At 36.5% G+C, this 27,884-nt stretch overlaps 1 protein-coding gene across 5 annotated transcripts in view; it reads right to left on the minus strand.

Moving 5' to 3' along the window:
• USP8 (ubiquitin specific peptidase 8) overlaps positions 1-26,966 on the minus strand; it is a 58,652-nt gene extending 31,686 nt beyond the window's left edge. For all 5 annotated transcript variants that reach the window (XR_014261404.1, XM_082453000.1, XM_082452999.1 and 2 more), the window contains exons 1-6: positions 26,812-26,966; positions 14,007-14,175; positions 10,175-10,319; positions 5,249-5,334; positions 3,401-3,563; positions 778-820 (exon numbers count right to left, since the gene is read on the minus strand). Coding sequence is in view for 4 of the 5 variants with exons in the window: in XM_082453000.1 (XP_082309126.1) it covers positions 778-820; positions 3,401-3,563; positions 5,249-5,334; positions 10,175-10,319; positions 14,007-14,110 (541 nt within the window). In the remaining variant the exon portion in view is untranslated. The remainder of the gene's footprint in view (positions 1-777; positions 821-3,400; positions 3,564-5,248; positions 5,335-10,174; positions 10,320-14,006; positions 14,176-26,811) is intronic.
• Positions 26,967-27,884: the final 918 nt, after the last annotated feature.

Genomic DNA, 27,884 nt, shown 5'->3' on the forward strand with positions numbered 1-27,884 from the left:
TACTACACTCAGTTTTAGTTTTTAAATTGTTGTATGGAAACATTTTAAATAGATAATTAATTTTAGTGTTACATACAATTAATGTTTAAATTAAACCTTTTCTGAGAGAGGAATACTTAGGCAATTGCCTAATAAGTCTTGTTGTTTAGGTCACATACTTGTTACTGGAGCATCAACACCACCTACGGATAACATCCAAATTACTGGTTTAGATTTTTTTTGAGGGGAGTGAAAAAGCCTTTAAATATTTAAGTTTTCCACTTAAAGTCATAAGTACTAACAGCTACTTATATGAAGTTTACTGTGTTCTAAGAATGTCACATACATTAACTCAGTCAATCCTCACAATAACACTATGAAATAGATGCGATTATTAGTCCCACCTTACAGATGGGGAAACTAAAGTAGAAAGGGGAAGTAATAAGCTCAAGATGACATGCAAACTCAGGAGCCTGTATTCAAACCTAGGAAGTCTGACTTCTGAGACTCCATGCTCTTAACCACTATGCTAAACTATATCTTGAAAAAAAGCAATGACAAGTACCAACTGTGGTTTTCATGTTTTCAAATGCATATTACCATAAATATTCCCCATGACATGTAAATACAGAATATAATACATTTTCAATATTATTGTACAGGTTAGGAAAAATGATAAAGCTCCTATATAGACTAAACGCAATGCTAAGAATCTCACTGTCTAAAATCTGAAGCTTATTCTGATTAAAAGATCTCAATAATAGCCTAAAAGAACTCCCTCTTTCTGTGCACACTTACCTTTCTCTGTAGTCTCATTTTTTTCACTCTTTTCACCATTTATCTATTTCATAGGAAAAAAAAGTTTCAACTTTAATACAAACACACATTTTTATAGACAGAAAAAGTTCAACTTTAATACTTCTTTGAAACTGAAAGTCTTCTAGGAAATGAAATGTGCAGAGTACTGGCATTTTATAAAAATACAGATGAACAGTAATGGCATTAACAGATTACCCTGATAACAACTAAAATAACTAGTAGCATATCACAATCATATGTCATTTCCTCAAAATTTTCTCCAGTTAAAGGCCAAATATGATTTCAAAGCACAGATTATTAGAGAAATTTAGTATTTAACTTAACGAGAGAGCACTTCTTACAATGTAATAAAAATTCTGGTCAATCCCTTCAGTGTCCTCCATTACAGAATTAAAGGAAAATGAAGTGATACAAAGTTTTATACGTTTGCATTTCCTAACCAAGATAACATGAGATAATTCTCTAAGGTACTAACTCATTTCATAGATGGGAAAACTAAGGACCCACTAGAACCTACTGATCAATTTCTACATCACTAAAAGTAAAAAAGAAATGTATATTATGTACCTCCTAATATGATACAGTACACAGTATCACCTATGAAGCATTGTGGCCAAAAAACAAAAACTGAACCTCAATCTAATTAAGCTTTTAGGTTGAACTTCCAGCCTACAGGAAATATAGGAGACAGAAGAACAAATTAAGTGACACAAGGAGGAAGTAATCAGACAAATCTACAATGTGGCTGATTTTACAGAACTGATCCAGTATTAAAAAGCCAAATGCAGGAAATGAAAAATGAGAAGGAAACTCAATCAGAGAATTCTATAGAGACTTAAGAGAAATTGCAACCAAAAGACAATGAGTGGACCCTGTTTGGATCCTGATTCAAACATACTGACTCTGAAAAATCATTATGAGACAAGTGGGTAAAAAATCTGAATAGATTGGGCTTTAGATTATATCAGGGAATTATTGTTAATTTTGTGAGGTGGGAAAATAGCACTGCGGTTATTAATAAAATGTTCCTTTCGGACTTCCCTGGTGGCACAGTGGTTAAGAATCTGCCTGCCAATGCAGGGGACACGGGTTCGAGCCCGGGTCCGGGAAGATCCCACATGCTGCAGAGCAACTAAGCCCGCGTGCCATACCTACTGAGCCTGCGCTCTAGAGCCCGCAAGCCACAACTACTGAAGCCCACATGCCACAACTACTGAAGCCCGTGCACCTAGAGCCCATGTTCCGCAACAAGAGAAGCCACCGCAATGAGAAGCACGCACACCACAACGAAGAATAGCCCCCGCTCGCTGCAACTAGAGAAAGCCCACACGCAGCAACAAAGACCCAATGCAGCCAAAAATAAAATTTAAAAAAAAAAAGGTTAAAAAAAATGTTCCTTTCTTTGAGATGCATACTGAAATATTTAGGGGTAAAATGATATGTTGTCTGGACTTTGATTGAAGAGGTGAGAGGTGCAGATAAAAAACATGGCAAATGTTAGTTGATTATTGAAGCTGGGTAACAGAATTTAACTGTATTCTCTTTTCAACATAAAAAGGCTAAACAAAAGTAAAGGTAACGAAAGGTAGTTGGCCCTGCTGTTGGAAAAGCAAAATGAAGAATTTGAAAAGTCCCTTTCATATAGTTCTTTGGAATCTTAGTATTTTTTTATATCAGTCATTTGACCTATAAATGAACATGTCTCTAAGACAGTACTATTTATCTTACATTATGGAGTTCCTAAAATCAAAAGACCGATTTCTTCACTTCTTTTTACATAGTGCCTAGCCCAATGTCACAAGCAATTCAACTACTACTTCTTAATGAAATCAGTGATAACCCACATACAAATGATAGTTGAAAGCTACAAAATGCTTAAGAAAAATTAAATTAGAAATCTTTCCATGAATTTCAACAGTGCAGAAGAAATTATATTTTAGAAAGAATAGTTTCTGAGGAGGTAAAGGGAGGGAGATACAGTGACAGCTAGCAGGTATAGGTTGAGTCACTAACAGTTTCTGGCAAACAAATGATGTAGCTGAAAAGACTACTAGTAGTCGCTGAACAAATGGAACAAGAGGGAGAGAAAGAGGAAGGGGAAACTGAGGCAGAGAAAGGAGGAAAAAGCAAAGGGGAGAGAATGAGACGCCAGAAATAGAAAAAAAGTTTCACACCAAATAAATAGTGTACCAAATCTTTCCCAAATGTAAATTACATTTATTAGAAAGGAGAGACCTTAAAGATCATCTATTTCAAGATCTTAATTGGCCAAACTGAGTCCCAAAACAGTTAAGCAAGACTTGATATGGGACCAGAACTCAGATATACTGCATCACAGCCCAAATGCTCTTTCCACTGCTCCAGTCAAGTCTATAGTGACTGCTAAAAACTAACAAATACACACAACATATTTCTTTAGAAGTTTCAAGAAAAACCTGGAATCAACTAAAGCTAGAATAATTAATTCAATTTCTAATAAAAACACATTAAATTTTATCCTTTTTGCCCAAAAGAACAATATAGTGGTATCTCAACTCTTCTTAAGCAAATCATCTGACAAAAAGAACCAGTCTTTTTACCTAGCAGAATAAATCTGAAATACCTTGTGGGTTTTGTCTTTGGCATCCAATACATTTTCCAAAGAACTTTTAGCTGATGTGCCACCATCCTCTCTTCCTGTTTCCTGCCTTTTCTGTTTCTGCAGCTGCTCTTTCTCCTGTCTGTCCTTTTCTTCAAGTTTTTTCCGAACTTCAGCTTCTTCATATCTAGTTGAAAAAAGAAGTCAGGATGTCTTTTATTGGCATGATGGTGGAAAGTAAAGGATTTCCAGTTCCATAAAGTTAATATCCTGCCGTGAGGTATTTTATGGCTGCATTCTTTCTCCCTCCAGTTGAAATTCAACTCTGCCAGTGTTCCATTACAAATCACAACTCACAAATTTGTCCTCTGTAGATTTATTTCAAATTGCTCAAAAATCTTGAAAAGAAACTCTATGCTCTCAAGTTGAAGTTGTTCAATATTCTTTTTGCTCTTTCCCTCCCCCTAATTTCAACCCTTTAAAGATTCAAATATGCTGCCATTTCCTTTTCAAAGGATTTACAATCCTAAAATCAACTATAAAGCCCGATTTACTTATAAAATAGCTCAAAATACAAAAAAGTACAGACAATAAATAAGTGAAAGAACCTAAAGCCCCAAAGATAGAGGAGTAAAGAACATGATTATTGCTAGCAGTAGTATAATTAGGGAAAAACTAGGCAATCTAAGAGAGAACAGTTAATAATGGGTAACCCAAAGATTAGGAGAAATTCTATTCTACTTAGTTGATTAACTGGCTAAGGAGAAAGAGAATAGTAATTCTAAATGACTTCATCCACCTTAACATATTCCAGCCCCAAGATTAGTAATTGTGGAAAGGACCAAGGAACACACTAGTTGAAAAAGATAATTTCTAAGTAAAGGCTATGATACATACAGGTATCTCTGCTTTTCAGACATTTTCTTTATGCCACTTCGCTTTTACAAAAGACCTACATTAGTACTTGTTTTTACTAACCGAAAGAAATCTGAAGAGGATATTCACTTATGGAAAAAAGGTGAAAAATGAAAATAGCGTTTAGTAGTTGTTTTGCAGCCAGCTGTTAGAAGTAGCCACACCCTGATCAGAGAGTGGCACCGCCAAGCTCCTTCCCCAGGAATTACACAAGCATCTCAGCATCAAGCTGCCAGAGCTTTGAACTGTGTCTGTGAGCATCTGTGCTTTATCTCGATTTATTTTGTGCCTCTTGTAGCAAGACGTGTCCTGAGGTAGTTGCTTCTTTGCCTTACGCCATTTTGGCTTAGGTAAAGTTTCATAGGAACACTTTACTTTCAGATAGCAGGGGAAAACCTGTGTAACTACAGCAGTTAACTGATCCAAGTTAAAAAAAAATACTGGAGTAAAAATAGTTCCCTTTTAATTTTGTTATTTAAAGAGTGACTAATGACTAAAAATTGAAACATACTGTTTTTAATTTCTAATTATTTTATAAGCCTGGTAAGTCAGTCATGGCAAATACTAGAGTTAGATTTTTTTTTTTAAATACGTAACTTCTGCAACCAGGCAAGTCAAAACTAACATTAAATACTTCATTCCCACAAGTCCAGTGTCCAGTAGCACATTATGACATGAAGCATATGAGAATATTATGTTTTTCTGAAGAATCCTGTCAGAAACTTAGAAAAAACTGGACCTGAGCTATAATCTAATAGACCAATGCTTATCTTACCAATGTATCAGTCTAAACATTTAAAAATTTTCAGTAAAGAACATTAATGGTAACACATGAATATAAGACTTATTAGGAATTGGGATTTATATGCATGGTCATATATAAATGGACAAATTCTAAATATAATTTTAATCTTCTAAATTTACATTCTTTTAAAGATTTCACAATAGTGTCTGTACCTGAGTTTAAGGCTTTCGGAGAGTCTCTCAGCTTCTTCAATAGCTTTTTTGATGTTTGCAGGTCCAAGTATTGAATGAAAGTAGTCCTAAAATTATAGGAAAACCATCTTATACTGTTAGTACTAGCCACTGTACATAGCACTAATGCTAAAAACACAAAATTATGGTGTTCATATAAACAAAAGTTTAGATAAAAATATTATGACTGAATAAAATATTTCTTAAAACTTTTAACCTACAAAAGTGTACAACTTATTCTCCAATTGTTTCAAAAATATTTTTTCATACTATTAGTATGTTAAAAAAAAAAAAGCCGGTAGGTAATAATTTTACTTATTTGTAAGGCACCTTTATGAAGTGTAAATACTATTATTATTGTTTTTGAATAAGTGCCAAAAAGCAAACCATATACATTAGGAGCAAAATATATTTTCCTACTGTAAATATGTTACTTAGTTTTTTCTTTTAGTCTCAGAAGCAGTAAAGGAAATTCTGTATTGATCCACAGCATAGAATTTGTTTTGTTTTGCCTGTTTTAAACTGAGATGTTTCCTTCCACCTGTATTTTATAATACCTACCTACCTCCCAACTGGAGTCAAATCACTTTAGACATAAAACAAGTTTTACACTTGAGGAAACCTGGAGTAACCAAAAATCAAATGGTAGAAAATAAATCAATAGTATGATCTACGTTAAAACACACACGTACACAAAAGGTTTAGCACATAATTTATTAACAAGCATAATGAATTGAAAAAAAATAAATCACTTCCCTAAGGGGTCACTCATTAGATCTTGCAATCAGAGATATTTCCAAATCAAGGCTGGTTTAACATGACAGTAGTGCAGTGAGACTCAGCTAACTGACTAGTGGATCTAACTTGCCGCAACTTATCACTATGACTTTGCAAATAGAGCCTACTAACACAGTTTATCACAAATGATACTGTAATCAGAAGTTATAAAAAGAAAGGCCAGGAGGCCAGAAATACCCATCTCTGGCTCTTTGAGAGGCAGTTACGAAGAGCTGGTAAGATAGATCTGTTGATAACAGTTATCATATGTCTATCTATCTAGCCTAAAAGTAGATCGTGTTTTATTTGATTTTATTCTTCTAGATTAGAGATAAAATATATAAAAGGGCCATTCACTATGTAATTTTTAATAAAAGTATATAGTTTGTTCAATATTATATCAACTAAAAATTACAGTGGAAGCTGTAATTACTTCCATTATCACAATGTCCTGACTTCTGATGCAATACTTTTTTAAGAGAAAACAATATTAGCCATTACTGTAATATTTCTCTGATAAAAACAAAATACAAAGTAAAACCAAAAAACACTATGACTTTTTTTTTAATTAATTTTTATTGGAGTATGGTTGCTTTATATGACTTGTTTTATTAATTTTTTGACATGAACTCATTTAAAAGCCCAGCTTAACACTGCTAAAATGCTGAAAAAATCATGTTTGGGCATGTCTGGTACAAACTCCCAGAAGACACTCCCCTAATATTAATGAGGTTTCTTGTCAATAATTACCTCTCTCTGTGCTCTTAAAGGAACACAGTTGGAGTAAGTATAATTTTTTTCCAATTTTCAATAGTATTGACAATTGGCAGAATAAAAAAAAAAAGTCCAATTCTTATACAACTAAAAACATTTGCTTCTTAGGTTTACTTAGTAGAACTTTCCTACTCCTGAACACACAAATTCAAGCAATTCTCATGATTTCCCAAACAAAATGGTTCACTACTAATAATATTTAGCATTAATTATCATGATTGCCATGGATATTTAAAAATATTCTAACTGTATCTAGACTTTGCTATACTAAGATTTTCAATATATTTGCCTTCCCCCCCTTTTCAAATAACCCTGAAAAAATTGTTCATAAACTAATTTTTTTCAATGAGTAAACAATAATGTAATGTGTTTTCTACTAGTGAGTTTGCTAAATTAACAAGTTTTATCTAAATCTTAGTGTAAAACAAGTGAAAAATGTAAGTTTCTGAAGAAGGCTGGTCACATTACATCCTGTCGCTTCCTGATTTAAAGGGTAAAAACCAGAAAATATGTAGTTACTAAATTTAACACTTCACATACTTAAAATGCACTGGAGACGTTGAGCTAAATAAAATAAAACAAAAAACAGTTCTAAGACAGAAGCAGATGTGGTACCCTGGACAGAGCAAATGGAAACAGTCCCTTTACTAATCTCAGGAACTGAACATCTACAGCATATGAAGTAACAGCCTGGGTTACTTGAGCCTTTGCAGGGAGCTTCCTAACCTGAAAAACTCCTGCCACTTTCAACTAGATACTCTCTTTGGAAATGCAATAGATACTCTGTGGAAATGGAAAAATTTCTTACTGATTAAAATTTACTCCCAACCTTCTCAAGTTAAAAAAAAAAAAAAAAAAAAAAGGTAGCTACAAAACCACTCCCAATCTTGCCAAAGAAAAAAGGTAACCAGTAAGTTAGAAAAGTAAAGCAAAAATTAAATAAGTATATAAAAAATTGGCCCTACCACAACAGACAAAAAAGGAAACACCAAAACTTCTGAAGTTCTCCAAATTCGCAAATCTTTCAAAAATATTTATTTCAGTAAATACTTTTACACTTCTTTTTAAGCAGTATCTTTTTTTTTTTTTAATTTCTGACAGGGTTCAGATTTATGTTTTAATAAATAAAATATACATTTACAATAGTAATAAGCAGAATAATTGCCACCAGTCATTTATTCATTCATTCACCCATCCAATATTTATAGAATACTTATATAGTATGACAGGAACGAATACAAGACTTATCTTCGATTCTTATAGCAACCCACCAAGGAGGTCCTCTTTAGAGATGAATGTACTGGGGGGCTCAGGAAAGATGAAGTAAGAGAGCCCAAAGTGAGAGAGCACATTCCCAACCCAGGTCTACTCTACCCGAGTCTGTGATATTTTTGTCATGCCACCAGGGTCTTCCGGCACTGGGTTTCTCTTTATTATCTCATAAATAAGCCAAACTTTTAGTTGTGGGTAGTCCTTCATATCCCATAGATCATGTATATAGCAGAGTAGCTTTTATTCAATTTTATGTTGGGCAGAAACAACATGACTCAAAGACTCTCTGAGTAAAACGACCATTACATCATTGTTGTTTTCTGAAACCTTCCAGTGGGGTTAGGAAAAATATCAGTGATGACAGAAAGTATTAAACACATGAACCGTATCCTGGCTCTAAGCAGTATCTTTTTAACAGATACTGTAAAAACCATCAAAGAGTGTGCAAGACAAGCCTCTGTCTCTATCTGCAGATAAGTATGTCCAAGAATGTTCCAAGGGCAGGACCAACCCAGCCATTTGTAGACAGGAAGATGAATCTCCAAATGCAAGGAGCTACCTTTCCAAAGCTACATCTAAAACCCCATAAAGATTATCAGCATAATTTTGCTGGTGAGAAGAAACACCAGCAATCATTTGTCACCATTAAATAAAACATTAAAGTTATCCCATAACCAACAACCAAAAGAAATTTTATTAGTCCCACTACTGTGGACAAAAAAAGGTTATTTCGAAGAATAAGAGAACTTTTTTTTTTTCCACTTCTATAAGTCAATTTAAATGAGGCAGGAAGATCCCACATGCCGCGGGGCAACTAAGCCCGTGCGCAACAACTACTGAGCCTGCACTCTAGAGCCCGTGAGCCACAACTACTGAGCCCACATGCCACAACTCCTGAGCCTGCACCCTAGAGCATGTGCTCCGCAACAAGAGAAGCCACCACAATGAGAAGCCCGCGCACTGCAACGAAGAGTAGCCCCTGCTCACCGCAACTAGAGAAAGCCCATGCACAGTAACGAAGACCCAACGCAGCCAAAAATAAATAAATAAAATAAACAAATTAAAAAAAAAAATTTAAATGAGGCAAGACAATTCTGCCAAAAGTGAACTAAATAAAAATCTCAATATTAATTCAAGAATGGCTTGTCTTGGACTTCCCTGGCAGTCTAGTGGTTAAGACTCCATCCTCACTTCCAACGCAGTGGGCATGGGTTTGATCCCTGGTCGGGGAACTAAGATCCCACATGCCACATGCCATGGCCAAAAAATGAAAGAATGGCTCGTCTACCAGGTAAGAAATCTATAAGCAGTATTTTGCTACTATTCTCTAGTAGCAAGATCATTCCTAGGTAAAGGTGGAACCACCAACACAATATTCTTCCCATTTCTTTAACCCACTCTCTATTTTCTTCTTTTGTCTGTTTCTGGTGTAATAAAAATGCAACCATCTTCTCTAGCAACGGTTATACTAGTCATCAGTTCTCTTTACCCATTTACACCTCTCCCATCCTCCCTCCCTCCTCACGCTTCAGCAAATTGGAAGAAAGGCACCTGGCTCAAAAGATTAAAAGCAAAAAATAAATAAATAGATAAAAACGATTATCTAAATTAAATAGATTAATCAACATTAATTTTGCAAACTGAGATCTTTAATATGGCTATAATGTCAATTAAATACAAAAAGCTGTCACATAAAAACAAGTGACTAAACCTTGACCCTTGAAAAAGTACAACTATAGTCATATTTTTCTTACTGAATGCATGAGTAAACTGAATCCTTCTATTTGACCTGGCAGTGATTTATTACAACAGAAGACTAATCATGGGTCTGTATGTTGCTATAAACCTGTACTAATCCAAAGCAAATTAAGTACGTGTATATAGTGTGAGTGTATCCATACATATACACATATATTGCAAATAATTAAACAAAATCTTTAGTTTGCTTTTTCTATCTGCAGAAGAGTTTGAACTTGCTGCTACATAATATCTAAATTTCAGTATCAGTTAAAAATTTTAGAGGAGATCAATATCTCCACTGTGTAAAAATAACTTAGCAAATAAAAACATAGAAATAAAAGGTACCTGCTGTTGCTTGAAATCAGGCCTTTTTTTGATAAGATTATAAACAGTCACATATTTCATATATAGCACATAGGCCCTTTCCTCATCACGATCTAATCTGCTTTCTTCTGCAGTCTTGAAGATCTTCAGGGCACTCTGTACATAACTTAAAATTAGAGAAAAAGTAATTAAAACACTTGACATCTGGGGGAAAAAAGTCATGTATAAAGTCCACAGAGAATCTCAATAAAATACATATCATAATTTAGGTTGCACTACTTCAGAATTATACCAAGTTAGATATAAGTTTGGATGCAACATGAAAATTCCCCTTATACTACAATTAAATACTTATGTTTCATTAATAGTTGTTTGTATGTCACCAAACTGTTCAAAATGCATTCTAAATCCAGTTTTAAAAGATTTGCTACAATAGATAATCCTGAGGCAAATGGTCCTCCGGCATCCATATAATAGTCATACTCTATAATTAAAGAACATAGCTGCATACTACTTGTACTGAAGTAGGGGAGCTAAAATATTTATTATTTTAATGTTAAAACAAATACTTTTCAATTCTTCTGACTCCTTTCTAAACATGATGTAAAATTTTCCCCATTTAAAAACTCAAGAAACTAGGGACAGGAAAGGGGACATGAGCTCAATCTTTTAGAGTTTTCTACACAATGGCTGAACTGCACTCTGATTTACTGGCCCTGAAAAGAAAAGAGATTTAAAGTCTAAAAACATGTCATCTTAAAATTCCACTTCAGTAAAATAATTTGAGGGGTCTACGGCATTCATTTATTTTTTCTTTAAATAAATTTATTTATTTATTTATTTATGGCTGCATTGGGTCTTCATTGCTGCGCGTGGGCTTTTCTCTAGTTGCAGAGACCGTGGGCTACTCTTTGTTGCAGTGCGTTGGCTTCTCATTGTGGTGGAGCACGGGCTCTAGGTGCGTGAGCTTCAGTAGTTGTGGCACGTGGGCTCAGTAGTTGTGGTTCGCAGGCTTTAGAGTGCGGGCTCAGTAGTTGTGGCTCGCAGGCTCAGTAGTTGTGGTGCACAGGCTTAGTTGCCCCACGGCATGTGGAATCTTTCTGGACCAGGGCTCGAACCCATGTCCCCTGCATTGGCAGGCAGATTCTTAACCACTGAGCCACCAGGGAAGTCCACTACGGCATTCATTCTAAGGACATTTTCCTGGTTTAACAGTCTTCAGAAAGCAAATTAATAAAACAGACATTTCTGCAAGAGGAATTCATTTACTTAGGACTAAAGTTTTGGGAACTAAGTTGTAGTGCCAATGCTGATATACAATATGCTTTATCAATAACTTATTTCTACAAATCAGTTCATCTTGTTTTCTATATTTTTCAAACTGTGCTCTACGATTGAGACATGGATTAGTGATGAAGTTGGTCAGGCCAAGGAACTAGAACACCACACAAAGGAACAGGGCCAAACTGGTCTTTAAGACCAAAGATGGTCCTACACAAGGACAATTTCAGTCAGTGTGCATGCCCTGCTAAGCATGGCATCAAAGTCCCAGGATAGAGGTAAATCAAACCAAAGCCAGTAAGAAGATTCTCTAAGAGTTTAGGAGTGGGTACAACAGTCCTTAGGTTTTTCCAAATTTCTTTCATTATGATGCATGTATATCTCATGGGCCCATATGTAGCAGACCCAGCTGAGATGGCTGCAATGCCACTGTGAGCCCAGTGAACCAGCCAAATATCCTAAAAGGATTCTAGCATTCTCTAGAATAGTGCTACATGTTGTGGTGGTACACTTAGGCCAACATACCACTTCCTGTGGGATCAGGGTAGTCCTAGAGCTAAACCAGACATTGCTAAAACAGATTTATCTGTTTTAAGATTAGATGAAGCTCTCTGAGAAAGCTTCAAGGTGGTTTTACCCTTCTCACTATTTCCTATTTGAAAATCATTCAATGTGAGTTAAACAGCGCTACTTTCTCTATCACCCCATCAACATTACCAACTAAGCTCAAGAAGTAGGCCAATCCCTCTCTTATTCTTCCTATCCCTTCCCCACCCAAAGATCTTTTTAAAAGCCCATTTTACACTTAGTAATGTTTAAGAATATTAGTTCATTCTGGGATTTTCCTTCCTGACCTTCTTTAAAGTTCTTACTACTCTCCTGTCTTCATCCTTAATGTTTTATTTCCTTCCCATCTTGTTTATTTCCTCTAGAAAATGACTCATAAAGATGTTCCTGTGAAAACACAGGTTTAAGATGCCTCTTTACAGGTTCATTTGGGATCATACATATCATTTTTTAGAGCCTCACATTTATCTCCAGCCAAAGAACACCTGTTTTCCCCGATTCCTAAAATCTGCTTACCTCAAGTGTAGGTTGTAAGGCTGGCTAGACCCACCTTTCTTTCTGAAACTCTTACTCCCAGCTCTGTAATAATATAGTTATATATCTCCAAGTCTTCTCCTTTGTTGGTCAAAATAAATTCAGAGGAAAAGTTCCCCTATTGTCTCCTATCCCTCCTTAACAGAGATAAAACTATCAACAAGTTAACAATTTTAGTGATATCCCATTTTTAGCAAAGTAACTTTCAGTAAATATCAAAATAGCTGGACCTCTCCATCTCTATTATATTTTATCTCAGGACAAATTCTGCAACTGTTACCAGGAAAGTATCATCTCTAGCCTCTGCCTCAACATGTAGTCTACCCCAACACAGATAGACTACATGCCCTCAAAAATAAAAATACATAAAATAAATCATTAGGGGACTTTCCTGGTGGTGCAGAGACTCCACACTCCCAATGCAGAGGGCCTAGGTTCGCTCCCTGGTTAGGGAACTAGATTCCACACGCATGTCACAACAAAGATCCCACGTGCCGCGACTATGACCCGGTGCAGCCAAATAAATAAATAATAAAACAAACAAACAAGACTTAAAAAAAAAAAAAAAGAAAGAAAGAGGATATATAAGAATCCGCCTGCCATTGCAGGGGACATGGGTTTGATCTCTGGTCCAGGAAGACGCCACATGCCGTGGAGCAACTAAGCCCATGCGCCACAACTACTGAGCCTGCACTCTAGAGCCCGTGAGGCGCAACTACTGAAGCCCGTGTGCCTAGAGCCTGTGCTCCACAACAAGTGCACCACAACAAAGAGTAGCCCCCATTCGTCGCAACTAGAGAAAGCCTGTGTGCAGCAATGAAGACCCAATGCACCCATAAATAAATAAAATAAATTAAAAAAAAATCATTAGGTTAAAAGTTCATGTCAAATTGGTAAAAATTAAATACTTTGCTGAATACGGCATAAAAAATACATATCTCTTCTTTTTTAATCAAAGACTATGCTAGAACCAGATCTTATATGTGAAATACACAAGGATAAAAATGATCTTTAATTAAGAAGTACTTTTACACTGTTTTAGGAAAAGACATTAACTGTGGCTGAATGAGTTTTGTAGAATCCTTGCAGTCTTCACCTCTTAAACTTATGATGTAACATACTGTCCAGAAAACAGATAATATGCTTATTAGCAGAATATATATGTATTCTGCCAAGATAAAATTAAGAACTTCTCTAACTCATTTAATAAAATGGAAATGAACTAAAAGTTAACAGCTATCCCCCACTTTTCAAAAGTTCACTTTACACCATTTTGCTTTTACAGAACACCTAACTAAGTACCTTTTTCACTAATCGAAAGAAATCCAAAGGCGATTTTTGCTTTCATGAAAAAAGTTAATTGTTTCCTCACTTTATGCCATTTTGGCCTACAAAAGGCTTCATAGGAACACTCTACTTTTGAATAGCGGGGCATACCTGTATGTGACTCAAATTAGCAAAGTATACATACTTCCTAGTGCTTATTTTCTCTGGTTTAACTTCTGTCTTCTTATTGAGGTCTTTTAGTGAAGAACTGAGGTAGAGTTCTTTAGGAACTGAAGCCACAGCAGGCATGATGAATAATCCTTACTTCTCCACTTTCACAATGGATGGTGTACTTCATTAAAAGTAGTTCTTTTCTGAAACAAAATGAACACAAATAATCTCATTAGTTTTCCTCATTAACAATAAAACAAGTGAGCAGTTTAAAAAACAAACAAACCTCCTAAACTGTGTCCTTTGCTAACAGAGTTAATTTTCAATTATCTTGAATATTTATTTTCAGAGTTCAATATAAAGGGTATCAATAAACAATTTACTTTCCCCTCCAAATTTTCATTAACTAAATGAATTACTGTTTGTATCATTTTGCATTAAGTATTAGGAATCTTTCCTGTCAAAGGAACAGAATAATAAAAGCTTTTATATTTTTCTTCTGTTAAATCTGCATTAACGTATAGTTTACAAATAGAAGGAAGTTTCATTTAGAAATATTTCTTCCTCATCAGTTTACAAAAGGAAACAAGTTGGGGGGAGGGGTAGCCAGGGCACATTATATGAAGCTGGGGATGTATGAACATGTTTCTGGTAGAATACACCCAAATACTTTGGTTTACTTTGAAAAGGTCTTTGATGTTTCATGACATTCTTTGTTTCCTCATCTGCTCTGGTAAATTTTGACTAGGAAGATGGAGGTAGTAAACAAAATGAAGAAGAAGAAAGGCTAGGTATGTAACAATTAAGTTGTGTGTGTGTGTGTGTACCTGTGCAGGGATGCATATAGATGGGGCAGATCAGGGGAGCACACTAAATGGGAATCTTGGCAAGATCATAAGTGTCACCAAATGAAAACTTCAGGAACCCAAGTAAATTTATACAAGGTCTTCAGTTGTAAAGAACTAATTACAATTTGAATAAATAGCTGCATTAATACATTTAAGAGATTACAACTTTTTTTGATACAGCCACTATGGAAAACAGTATGGCGGTTCCTCAGAAAACTAAAAATAGAATTACCGTATGATCCAGCAATCCCACTCCTGGGAATATACCCGGACAAAACTATAATTCAAAAAGAAACATACACCCCTATGTTCATAGTAGCACTATTCACAAGAGCCAAAACATGGAAACAACCTAAATGTCCATCGACAGATGAATGGATAAAGATGTGGTAACATATATACAATGGAATACTCAGCCATAAAAAAGAACAAAGTGATGCCATTTGCAGCAACATAGATGCAACTAGAGATTATCATACTAAGTGAATTAAGTCAGAAAGAGAAAGACAAATACCACATAATATCACTTATATGTGGAATCTAAAATATGGCACAAAGGAACCTATCAACAAAACAGAAACAGACTCACAGACATAGAGAACAGACTTGTGGTTGCCAAGGGGGAGTGGGGGAGGGCGAGGGATGGACTAGGAATTTGGGGCTGGCGGATGCAAACTATTATATTTTGAATGGATAACAACAAGGCCCTAATGTATAGCACAGGGAACTATATTCAATATCTTGTGATAAACCATAATGGAAAAGAATATAAAAAAAGAATGTTATGTATGCATAAAATTAAGTCACTTTGCTGTACAGCAGAGACTGGCACAACACTGTAAATCAACTATACTTCAATTTAAAGAAAAGAGAGATTACAAATTTTTTTCTATCACTTATTTCCACTACCTTTTAATGCTCTTCATTCTATCAGTTCACTATTATTAGACGAATGGACATCAATGAACATTGAATCCTAAGATGCTGAGTAAGGTACACAACTTTAGGGGCGAAAAGCCTTCTGTTCACCTATGTGAAACTCCAAAAGCACCCCAATTTGCTTTGATTCTTGTCACATTTTATATTAAATATTAATACTTTCTCATTTCTTGATTAGGTATATAATTCATCAACAATGCACCACCAAAACAGCTAAGAGCATCCATTAAAGAATATGATAGGGATCCCTTGGATTTCCTCATACTTATACAGACAACAGTATTGAGTGTCTTACCTTGTGAAAAAACATTATGTTACATGTTAAAGACACAAAGGGTACATAAGACGTGGTCCCTGACCTTCCAGGATAAAGTTTAACAAGAGAACATTCCCTACTCCCCCATGCTCACCACCTCCTCAACCCCTGCTTATCCCCCTAAAGCTGAGTGAAAAAGCAGGAATACATATAACGTGACACCATTTGTAAGAAGTTTTAAAACAAACTAAACTGAGCAATATATTGCTTAAGGATACAAATCAGATAAATTTATAAAGGCAGGAAATGGTAAATATAAAATTCTATTTCTGGAGAGGCAGAAGATACAATAAGGGAGGCACACACAAAGAGCTTCAGCGATATGTAAGGTTTTTTTTATTTCTCAAGTTGGGTGGTATGTTCACAGATGCTCACAGATGACTGTTTTGTTTTATGTATTTATTGAAGTATAACTGATGTACAACATTACATGTTACAGGTGTACAATACAGTGATTCACAATTTTTAAAGGTTATATTCCATTTATAGTTATTACAAAATATTGGCTATATTCCCTGTTGTACAATATATCCTTGTAGCTTATTTTACATATAATAGTTTGTACAGATGCTCATTTTATTATCAGGCTTTTATAACATAAAATAATATGTAATGTACGTAATGTATTTCATTAAAAAATTTTAAAGAAAGCAATTATATAACAATGCAAATATGAATAAAAATATCCAATTGTCTACAAATATGAAAAGAATACCCAGACAGATATAACAGTTAGGAAGTTATGGTTGAAACAAGCAAACGTAAAATATGTTTTTAAATACTCATTAAAAAAAAAAAACAGATTTGGAATATTGTAAGAGCCTGGTATATATAACCTTGTTGAGCACAGCTTCCATACAGTGGTGTGAGTGGAAGCAAGAGCACAAGCATTAAGGAATAAAGAAATGGAAGTAGACTGTAGACAACTTAAAAAAAAAATTGGCAAAGAAAAAGAAAATGATGGGATAGAGTGGTGCTTCAGGAACATGATTTCTACTGAAACATAAGAAGCAACAGTTGAGAAATAATACTTTTGACTAAGAGAAAGCACAGTAAGGCCAAGAAACTAACTTTTCAGGAAGGTGCTTAAGGAAACTTGAGGCCTTAGTGATGCCACAACCGACACCATGGTGGCAGAGGGCAGGGGATGTTGGAGCTTGGACTATTAAGGAGGGCTAAAGGACAGTAAGATAACAGTAACAAGAGTTAACCCTGACTTTTCTGCCCCCACCTAGCTCAGCTAGGATCTTAAGCTTACTCAACCACGAAAAGCCAACATATGCTCCCCTGATATAGGCTAGCTCTTGAAATGTAATTTCCAAAAAGCCCAATGATTTTTTACTGGCAACACTAAATGTACTAAGATAAGGATTAACGCCAGAGTTAGGCAGAGTGACCTCGTACCAGTCTGACAGTATCTGTTTTTCCTACTCTATCCTTTACCTGCATCTTAAGTATTAGTGGTCTAACCACAGGACATATATTCAAAAAGTCAGGTAGAGTCTATTTTGTTGATTCATGACAATTAGGTTTCTTGGTTGGGAAAAGAAAGCTATTTATTTGAACCCTCTAAAATGAAGGTCTAGAATATGTCTCAGTCAAATCTTTTTCTCATCATTACCTTTAAAGCTTGGATCTTTAAAAGACAAAAGAATATTAATACTATATATGCTACCTAGGCAACTTAAAATAATAAAATCATTAGCTATTTCAAAGTTAAATTCCATTAGAACATTCACAGGCATCCTACTGTACAGACGACATTGTGCTCCCAGGAACTCAAAAATTAGATGTGATCCATTTCCTCACAAACTTTAAAAAACTAATGTGAAAGAGAAAGTTGTAAGCAGTGTTAATACAACATGTATTATATCAAACTATAAAGAGTTACAAATAATGTACAATAAGAAAATTAACAAGATCAAGTATGACTAGAGGGATCTTGGGAGGCATCATGGAAGAGATAGCATTTCTGTGAGTCTTGGTGAGAGAAGGCTTTTGGTAGAGATGAGAAAGAGTACAAGGAAAAAGTCAAAAAAGTAAAAAACATCTTTAGGAACTAGCTAGTATACAGACTGAACAAGGATTTGCTAGGCAGTAAGGCCTGAAAAATAGTCTAGGAACAGATAAATGGAAGGCCGTGAATGTCACATTAAAGCATTTACTTTGTTTTCTAAAGGTAACAGAGAGCCAGAGCAGGATTCTAAGAACAGAGTTATATGATCTAAACTAACAGTACAAGGTTAGGCTTTAAAAGACTGGAGATAAGGAAGACATTAGTTACCCATAATAATGATCCTAAGGAAAGATGATGAAGGTCAGAACTAGGGCAGTAGAGATGGAATGGAGGAGGCAGACAGATACTAGAGACACTGCAAAGGTAGAATGACAGGACTCTGACTTAGTGACAACCGATCAGACACACCGATGGAAACTACAGGGATAAGATTATGATGACAACAAAGTTTTTAATGAGGGTTTCCAGGAAAAAGATTGTGCTTTTTTAAAGTTACTTTTTCTGTCCTTATTTGATTTTTGAGAACAGCTGAAATAAAGAACTTGCTCTGATAATGTCATCGAAGGACCACAGTTGTTTCCATTTTCATTCATTAAATTATACGTTATGCTGTCAAATAAGATGCCTGGTGTTAAAAATACTTCCAACATTGCCTTAATTGCTATTTTAGCCTCTACAATCACATATATTTCTGCAGAAGTCAAAGCACAAGGTAAAGGGTATTTTTCCCTAATCATATGAGAAAGCAAAGAATACATATCCAACTTAAATGTATGTAAACTTTAATGTATTAAATGTTTGATAAGTCATTCTGCTGCATTTTGCCATTAAAGAAATTTCAAAAGAGACTGGCATAAAATAACTTAAGGCCAGAATGACTGAATGGATTTACAATTTCCTTATTTTGGTTGCAACAGTAAAAACAAACCCACTGATACTTATATAGGAATGTTCAATAACTACAGAACTCAAATAATTTTAAAATCTACTTGTTTAGCTCTAGAACTAAATACAACATATAACCCACTAAAACTATGTTATACTTCAAAAAGGATTGTAAGTACAAAAAATAAAATAACTAAGTATATGTAAGAAAAAGTTCTCCTAAAAAAAATTTTTTTAAGATGTGTAAACCTGATAAAGATTTAAGAACAATAGCTTAATCAAACAGCAATGCTCCAAAAATGAAATACAGGCAGTGCTGAAAATAAGCTGACAATAGGGAGAAAATGGAAGGCATATATACCACTCTCTCTCTTTCTGACATTTTTCTGATCCTTCCAAAGAAAGGAGTAGAGATTGGATGACCTGAACCACAGAGTGATGACTAAAAAGCAAAAAAGTAAAGATTGAGGTTTGTTGTCATTCAAACTGGTCCTGATGTCTTAACTAGGGCTTCACACCAGCCACTGCCAAGGTTGCTGGCAACACTGAAAGGAAAGCAGTTTGTCTTTGTTGGCCATCCATCATCTCATCTCACCCCGTCTCTGACCTTCAGATAGCAACAGTATTCACTACATCATCTGACTATCTTAAATTTCATATAATCCATTCTATACTCATTCTAGTTAAAATGCCAGAGACAAGTAAGTACTGATGAAATAATCTGCTTTAAATCAATCCTAAAGTTAAGGCCCAACCCTTTTAAGAAGTAATCACTGCTAAAATAACCTCTAGTATTTTCTGAGTATCTACTATGAGTCTAGTGACAATAGCAGTGTTTTTTTAAAATCCCTTTAGAAGGTCACAATCACCATTAAAAAAACAAAAACAAAAAAAACCTGAAGAGAAAATATCAGAGCATCTCACACATAGTAAGGTTAAGAATTGTTTCATGAAACTTTAGTTTTGGCTGTGTACCTGTGTATGCACATATAGAACACTGGGTATAAATGTGAAATGTCTATGGGTTACAATTGAAAGTGTAAAAGTCCTGCAGAGCAATGCTACTCCAAGTGTGGTCCACAGACCAGTGCTGGTTGAGGAACTGTTGGTTACCAGTCTGTGATAAAATAAGCTTATAACAGAATGTAAACCTATTAAGCACACTGAATTTTTCATAGCAGCAAGACGTTCTTTACAAAGAAAGCAATGTACTCATTTATATTCTAGCACAAGCTGCAAGCCTGTAAGAGACTGGCTACTTTGAGTAACACTGCTCTAGGGAGATAAAGAGACTATCACAGGGCTTCTGATCACAAATACCTTAGTCTGTTTATCAAGACCAAACTAATACTCATTAAATAATAAGCCAACAATTAATTCCTACACGGTACATTAATACGTGACTCCAGTCACTGGGAAGTCAAAAGGAGGGGAAAATTCACTGTAACTTGGGGCGAGGGGGGAGCTTCTTCCAGCCCAGAGTGTACTCTTCTGTGCTGATCCCTAGTCCTGCAAAAACCAACTTAAGTTCCACCTCTTCCATCCTTGATGGTCTCAGTTCTTGGAGTTTATTTCTTTTTTTTATATATATATAAATTTATTTATTTTATTTTTGGCTGTGTTGGGTCTTCGTTGCTGCGCACGGTCTTTCTCTAGTTGCGGCAAGCGGGGGCTACTCTTGGTTGCAGTGCGAGGGCTTCTTATTGCGGTGGCTACCCTTGTTGTGGAGCACGGGCTCTAGGCGTGCAGGCTTCAGTAGTTGTGGCTCACGGGCTCTAGAGCGCAAGCTCAGTAGTTCTGGCGTACAGGCTTAGTTGCTCCGCAGCATGTGGGATCTTCCCGGACCAGGGCTCAAACCCGTGTCCCCTGCGTTGGCAGGCAGGTTCTTAACCACTGCGCAACCAGGGAAGCCCTGGAGTTTATTTCTTGATCTAAATCCTATACTATCAGTATTTGTTATCTATATCATTCCTTTAGTACAGAATTTGGACCAAATGACAATTATGACTAGGCTTTAAGATATTCATACCTTATAAGCATGCAGTTTCATGATGCTGTGATAGAGACAGAAACTGGCCCTAAGGATAGGAGTTAGCTATGAATAGAGTGAGAAAGGAGGGCACGCCAGAAGAGGAAATCAACACGAACAAAGACCCAAAATGAGAAATCAGTATGGGAAGGTAATAAGAAAAATAAAGAATGCTATAGGGATTATTAGGAAATAATCAAATTAGATCAAGGGATTATACTAACATGTCTTTATAAGCCATTACTCTGGGCTTCCCTGGTGGCACAGTGGTTAAGAATTCGCCTGCCAGCGCAGGGGACACGGGTTCAAGCCCTGGTCCGGGAAGATCGCACATGCCGCGGAGCAACTAAGCCCATGCGCCACAGCTACTGAGACTGCGCTCTAGAGCCCACGAGCCACAACTACTGAGCCCGCGTGCCACAACTACTGAAGCTCATGTGCCTAGAGCCCGTGCTCCACAACGAGAGAAGCCACTGCAATGAGAAGCCCGCGCACCGCAACGAAGAGTAGCCCCCGCTCGACGCAACTAGAGAAAGCCCGCGCGCAGCAACGGAGACCCAATACAGCCAAAAATAAATAAATAAAATATAAGTCATAACTCTAACATGCTAGATCTCTTAACATCTACCTTAGTAGTCCTTATAGGCAACCCTTAATAACTGTTGGCTAACAATAATAAATTCTATTAGGTAAGGAAATGGAATTACATGATGGAGGACTTTTGAAGCCACCCAAATTGTTTATATTTAATTCAGCAGGCAATAAGAAGCCAGATCTTGAAGGGAAAATGGTATCTCTGGGCAGGTCAAAGTGGGGATATGCAAGACAGATTTGAAGGAAATGGGAACAAGGGAATGATACTTTAGAAAAGAGTAACTAGCAGGCCATGGCAAAAAAGAACATAAAAAGGTAGAAATGTGCTTTGACTGAAACAGTATTTTCTCTCTTGAGTATACACACACACACACTTTCAACCCTGAGAAATGTGAAGAATGGTAGTGTTGTTAACAAAAATAAAAAGTTTAAAAAACTGATCAGTTTACAGCAGCATTTCTCAACTTGGGCACTACTCACATGTTGGACTGAATAATTCCTTGTTGTGGGGCTGCCCTACACATTGTAGGATGTGTAGCAGCATCCCTGGCCTCTACCCACTAGATGCCAGTAGTATCCACCCTTCTCTAGTTGTGACAACCAAAACTGTTTCCAGACATTGCCTAATGTCCCCTGGGCGGGGGTGGGGGTTGGGGGGTGGTGGGTGTCAAAATTACCCCCAAATAAGAACCACTGATTTACAAAAATATTTGAACATGTTGAGTGTATGCAAAAGGAATAACATCTAAAGAAGGATGCCTTGATAGAGATGTAAATACGTAATCAGACATCAGGTTTACAGAAAGACCAGATATTAAATCAACTATTAAGGCGTTAATGTTACTTTGATAATCCTTAGTGTTTTGGGAGACAACAAAGTATTGACATTGAAATAATATGCTATCTAGGATATAGTTTAAATAATTCTATTCTCTTCACTTTTATGTATATTTTTAAACTTCTGTAATAGTTTTAAAAACATAAACATCATTTACACTAGTAACTAAAATCAGGAGAATGAATCACTAAGGAAATGAGATCTTGTTTCTCTACAGCTGACAAGATACCTGAAGGGCTCAGAACTTGGGGGGATGCGGGTGGTTCCTAAAGGAGGAAAGAAACACAAAATGAAGGAAAACCAGGAAAGTGCAATATCATGGAAACCAAAGAAAAAGAGAAGTTCAAAGTTACAAAGTTCTTACAATGCTAAAAAGAAAAACAGAGTAAAATAACTAGCCCTGGTTCTGAAGAGTGATTAAAAACCAGCTTCAATGTGGTAAACATTTAGAATACCTAAAACTATTCAAAGTGTAGCACTGGGGGCTGCAGGGGATACAAAGAATATACCTCCTAACATAGTTTCTACCTCTTAGGATGAAAGATGAGTACACAGTGGTAATACAAAGCAAAGTACAGGCACTAACGTACCATGCCAAAATTTTCTGGTTTTATTAAGGACCATTCCTAGAAAAAACACGAGGGTAACTGTTTTACACAATAGGTGTCTATCTACCTATATAACCTTGATCCATTTCTTATCTCCTCTTCCTCTTTACCTCTTTAATTTTTTTTTAGCAGATGCAAAATGGATGAGCTGGGAACCCAACTGTACTTACTAAGTACCAAAAAAAGAGCTATGGTTCTCAACCCTAGCTGTATATTAGAATCACCTACAGAACTTTAAAAAAATATTGATGCCCAGGACCCATTCCTAAATGGTTCAATCAGAATCTCTGAGTGTGAGACTTGCACATAGGTATTTCTATAAAGCTCCTCAGGTGAATTCTAGCGTGCAATCAAGACAGGGAACCATAGGCATAAAGAATGGATATAAGCATGTTACTAGAAGCAATCAAACACTATGAAGATGACAATTAGTTTTCAGCTGAAATCAACATTTTTTTTTAAGGTAGAATTTTATTTTTATTTATTTATTTATTTTTAACATCTTTATTGGATTATAATTGCCTTGCAATGTTGTGTTAGTTTCTGCTGTATAACAAAGTGAATCAGTTATAGTATACATATATCCCCATATTCCCTCCCTCTTGCTCCTCCCTCTCACCCTCCCTATCCCATCCCTCTAGGTGGTCACAAAGCACTGAGCTGATCTCCCAGTGCTATGCAGCTGCTTCCCACTAGCTATCTATTTTACATGAAATCAACATCTTAAGTTATATAACTCCCAACCTACCAAAATTATGAAAAATCATTTTAATTTTTAATATTTTGTAATTAAGAAATTAAAAACCCCAGGATTCCTATACCCACAGCTTTTCAATCTGTTTTGAAATTGGTATTAAAATGCATAATAATTTCATTCTACTACATTACAAAGACATCAGGTCAAATGTTATATGATATTACATGTACAATCTAAAATGATACAAATGAACTTATTTACAAAACAGAAATAGACTCACAGACACAGAAAACAAACTTATGGTTACCAAAGGGAAAGGGGATACGGAGGGATAAATTTGGAATCTGGGATTAACAGATACACCCTACTACATATAAAATGGATAAACAACGAGGATAACAAGGACCTATGGTGTAGCACAGGGAACTATATTCTACATCTTGTAATATCCTATAATGCCAAAGCATCTGAAAAAGTATACATATATATGACTGAATCACTTTACTGTACACCTGAAACATTGTAAATCAACTATACTTCAATTTAAAAATCAAGAAAGACATGCAGGTTCACATCACTGTTGGTACATTTCAGAGAATTCAGTATTATGAAAGACTAAACTGTAACGTGTTAGAAGAGGCAAGGTTTAGCTATCTCAACACTAACTTTATTCACTGTACATGAGTACTGTGTTACTTGAATTAGTATGGTTATAAATGTTATTACAAATAAGTTTAACATTTCATCATTTACTAATAAATTTTATATTATAAAAGTCAGTCTCATTTTCCACTTATTATCATACAACTCTGGGCAAATTCCTTAAATCCTCCACCACAACCACTGCCACTGCTCAGTTTATTATCATCTGCAAAATGGGAATAATCCATCTGCTTCTATAGAGTTTTCAAAGGTGTCAATGAAAAAATATACATAAAAAGTGCTCCAAAAATTATAACATACCATGAAATGGCTAAAGAAATCAAAAGCGTAACTTATTCTGCATCTACTACTATATCCAAGCATCAGTCAACAAAATTATGGTAGGCTAAAGATGGCCACAAGTTCTTCAGCATTCTCCTCTTCAAAAGGTCTATCATCTGGTTGGGGGAGGGCTCTGACTGCTCTAACCAATACAGAATGTTGGAAGTAACGCTGTGCCAATTTCTGGGTCCAGGCTTTAAAAGACTTTAAGAGAAAGCTTCCACTTCCTGACCCTTCAAACACTTGTCTTGGAACTCAGCCTCCATGCTATGGTATGTCCAAGACACATGAAGAGGCTATGTTGTAGGCACTCCAGTCGATATCTCCAGCTGAACTCCCAGCCAACATCAACTGCCATCCATGGGAATGAGCCATCTCGGATGTCCTGCCCAGCTGAGCTTTCAGATGACTCCAACCCTAGCTGGATATCTGACTACAAATACATGAAACCCTCACTGAGAACCAACCAGCTGAGTCCAGTCAGCCCACAGAAACATGAGATAATGAATTGTAGTTTTAAGCCACTTTGTTTTAGAGTGATCTGTTATATAGCAATAGGCAACTGGGACAATGACCAAGATTAAAACAAAAAAGACTCAATAATATCTAATTTTATTAACACCTCATATTTAATAGACACTTTTTTCCCTTTCATCTCTACAAAAATAAGTACATTTTTATGTAGAAAATGTTCATAATAAAATATAATGCTAAACATTTTATGGGAAAATAATCTGATGTATTGACTCTCTTACTTTACAAAAGCCATTTTGGTTCTTTCCCATTATGTTCACGCTAATAAACAAATGACCATAATGACTGACAAAGTTCAAGTAAATATATTAAAAATTAAATTCTAGAAAGACATCTTTAAAATATTTTTGTTTTTCTCACGCATTGTTTTCTCAAAAACTACAATGCATACCTATGTGCAATTAATATAAATTTATGTCATTAATGACAGGTTGTTATTTTTTATTATAGGGTCCTTACTATCTAATTTAAAAGATGCACCTAATGTGTCACAAGAAAAGGAATACACATTTCAACATGTTAAAGACATAGCACAACCTATGGAACCTTTCAGACAGACTGGTCCAGTACTCTGGAATCATGAGAAACGATCTAAATCCATCATGAAAGACATTCAACAATGAATCTTAAACAGAAACTGTTGAAATGCAAAATCTGCTTACATAGCAAAGCCGCAGAGCAAGCCTAGAAGAGGAACACTTCCCCCCAAAAAATCACTTGACATTTTTTCATGGCTGCAGTAGAAAGTACACAAAAATTAGGATGCTTGCTGATGCAGAGAGAGTAAAATCCTCAGTTCGGCATCCCCTACAGCTGAAACCCTCAGGCCTCTTAACAAATATTAAATTCCTTAGACTCTGCAACACCTCTGCCTCCAGGTAAATATTTTGTTAGTGATTAGGGACTTGCTCCAAGGTCACAAAATGAACTGGAGGCAAGAAATAAACCGAGAAGTGTGGTCTGCAGCTTTAAGTACAAATTCAGGGTTCTGATAATTTCCAAGGTGGAGTGGAGGTTAAATTAACTTGTCCCACAACTCTAGGAGAGAGGCCACATTTTAGGAAAGACAAGCTTTTATTTGGGGAAGTCACAGTTTTAACTCTGAAGCGCTCGCAGCTTCTTTAAACTCATACCTGGACTTCACTACAAGCAAGTTTGACTGGATCAGAGGAGGGATTGGAAAACACTCTGAGAGATTGTATTAAGGCCTGGGAATGCAGCTCGACGGGCAGAAAATCTGAAAACGGAGGCAAGAGGAAAGAGGTCAAAGTCGGTCTGAGTGTCCAAGAAGGTGGAAGAATGGTCAAGGCCACCTTCTAAGACCGGAAAAACCGGAGCCCACACGGAACTCGCTGGGCAACCCTAGGTGGGTAGCGGGAAAGACTCGAGGTAGGACCCTTCCTCCAAAAGCCGATTCTATGTTCGGGGTTGTCCCACCCCCTCCGAGGACACGGCTTGTCTCCCGGGTGACCAGCAGCTGGTGGAAGGAAAGGGGTTCACTGTGGACGGATTCCCGACGAACAAAGGCCATGACCCAGCCCCGCACTCACCTTGGCGCCGGGCGCGCTTCACTAATGCCGGTCTCCTCGCCAAAGGCCCATCTCCCACCAACCCGAAGAAAAATCTCTATCCCGACAGAACTCAGCTCAGCTCATCCTTCTTTCCCAATTTGCACTGCGTTGCGACGCGTCGCGTCTCTGACGTCACGCAGGGGCGGGGCTGCGCGCGCGTGCCCTTGACTATTTGCTGTTTCCCAGCCCCATCCTACCCTGGGAGGGCTGCGCGGGAGGGCGGAGGAGGGCCGAGGAGGACGGTTTGGATGGACGGTCTGGGTAGTGTCCAGGCTACACTGAGCTGGGGCGAGCTTGTCCGCCTGTCCCCTGCGCCCTGCATTTCTCGGGCTTAGTTCTGTCACCCTGGTGTTACTCGCATCCTGGGCCTTGCTGTGAAGGAAGCAGGGCTGCTCTTAACGCCTTAGCTACGCCTCTTCCTCTTCAGGTTGGAGATTTAAGGCAGACTAGAAAAGGGATTTGAATCTCAAATCTGATTAAAAGTTTAACGTTCTCCGAAGCCACGCCTCTGGTAAGAGAAGAATAGACACAGTTCTAAAGCACATTATGTATACACATACACAGTTAAAAACCCAATCTTACAAAAACAAAACGAGAGGTCTGAACTTTCTCGCGAGGTGATTCTTTGTAGGTGATTGAATGCTCCGATTATCTGTAAACATAAAGTTGCTTGGATGGAGTTGCCGGCCATGGTCACTAAGTCCCCAGGGACAGTCCAAGTGTCTCATGGATGGAAAAGCTGGAAGGCGAGGTCTAGCAAATGCGTTAAGTCAAAGTGTGTGCCTCATAGGTGTTCAGTAAACGTGTAATGAATAAATGAAAGGACCTAACCCAATAGTGTTTCACATATAGTGGTCTTTCCATTAATGGTAATTTCCTTTCCATCACAATGAAATACCTGCAAAAATATGGTAGCTCTTTTATACCTAAGCTATACACTATTTTCCCAAAAGATTTAAGACATATAATATGAAATATACTATACTACCTGAGACTGCTAACTAGGAAGCCTTAGCAAATTTTTCATAACTAAGGGGAAAAATTGCATCTAC

This window comes from Balaenoptera physalus, assembly GCF_965194825.1.
Source record: "Balaenoptera physalus genome assembly, chromosome: 2".
NCBI classification, from domain to species: domain Eukaryota; kingdom Metazoa; phylum Chordata; class Mammalia; order Artiodactyla; family Balaenopteridae; genus Balaenoptera; species Balaenoptera physalus.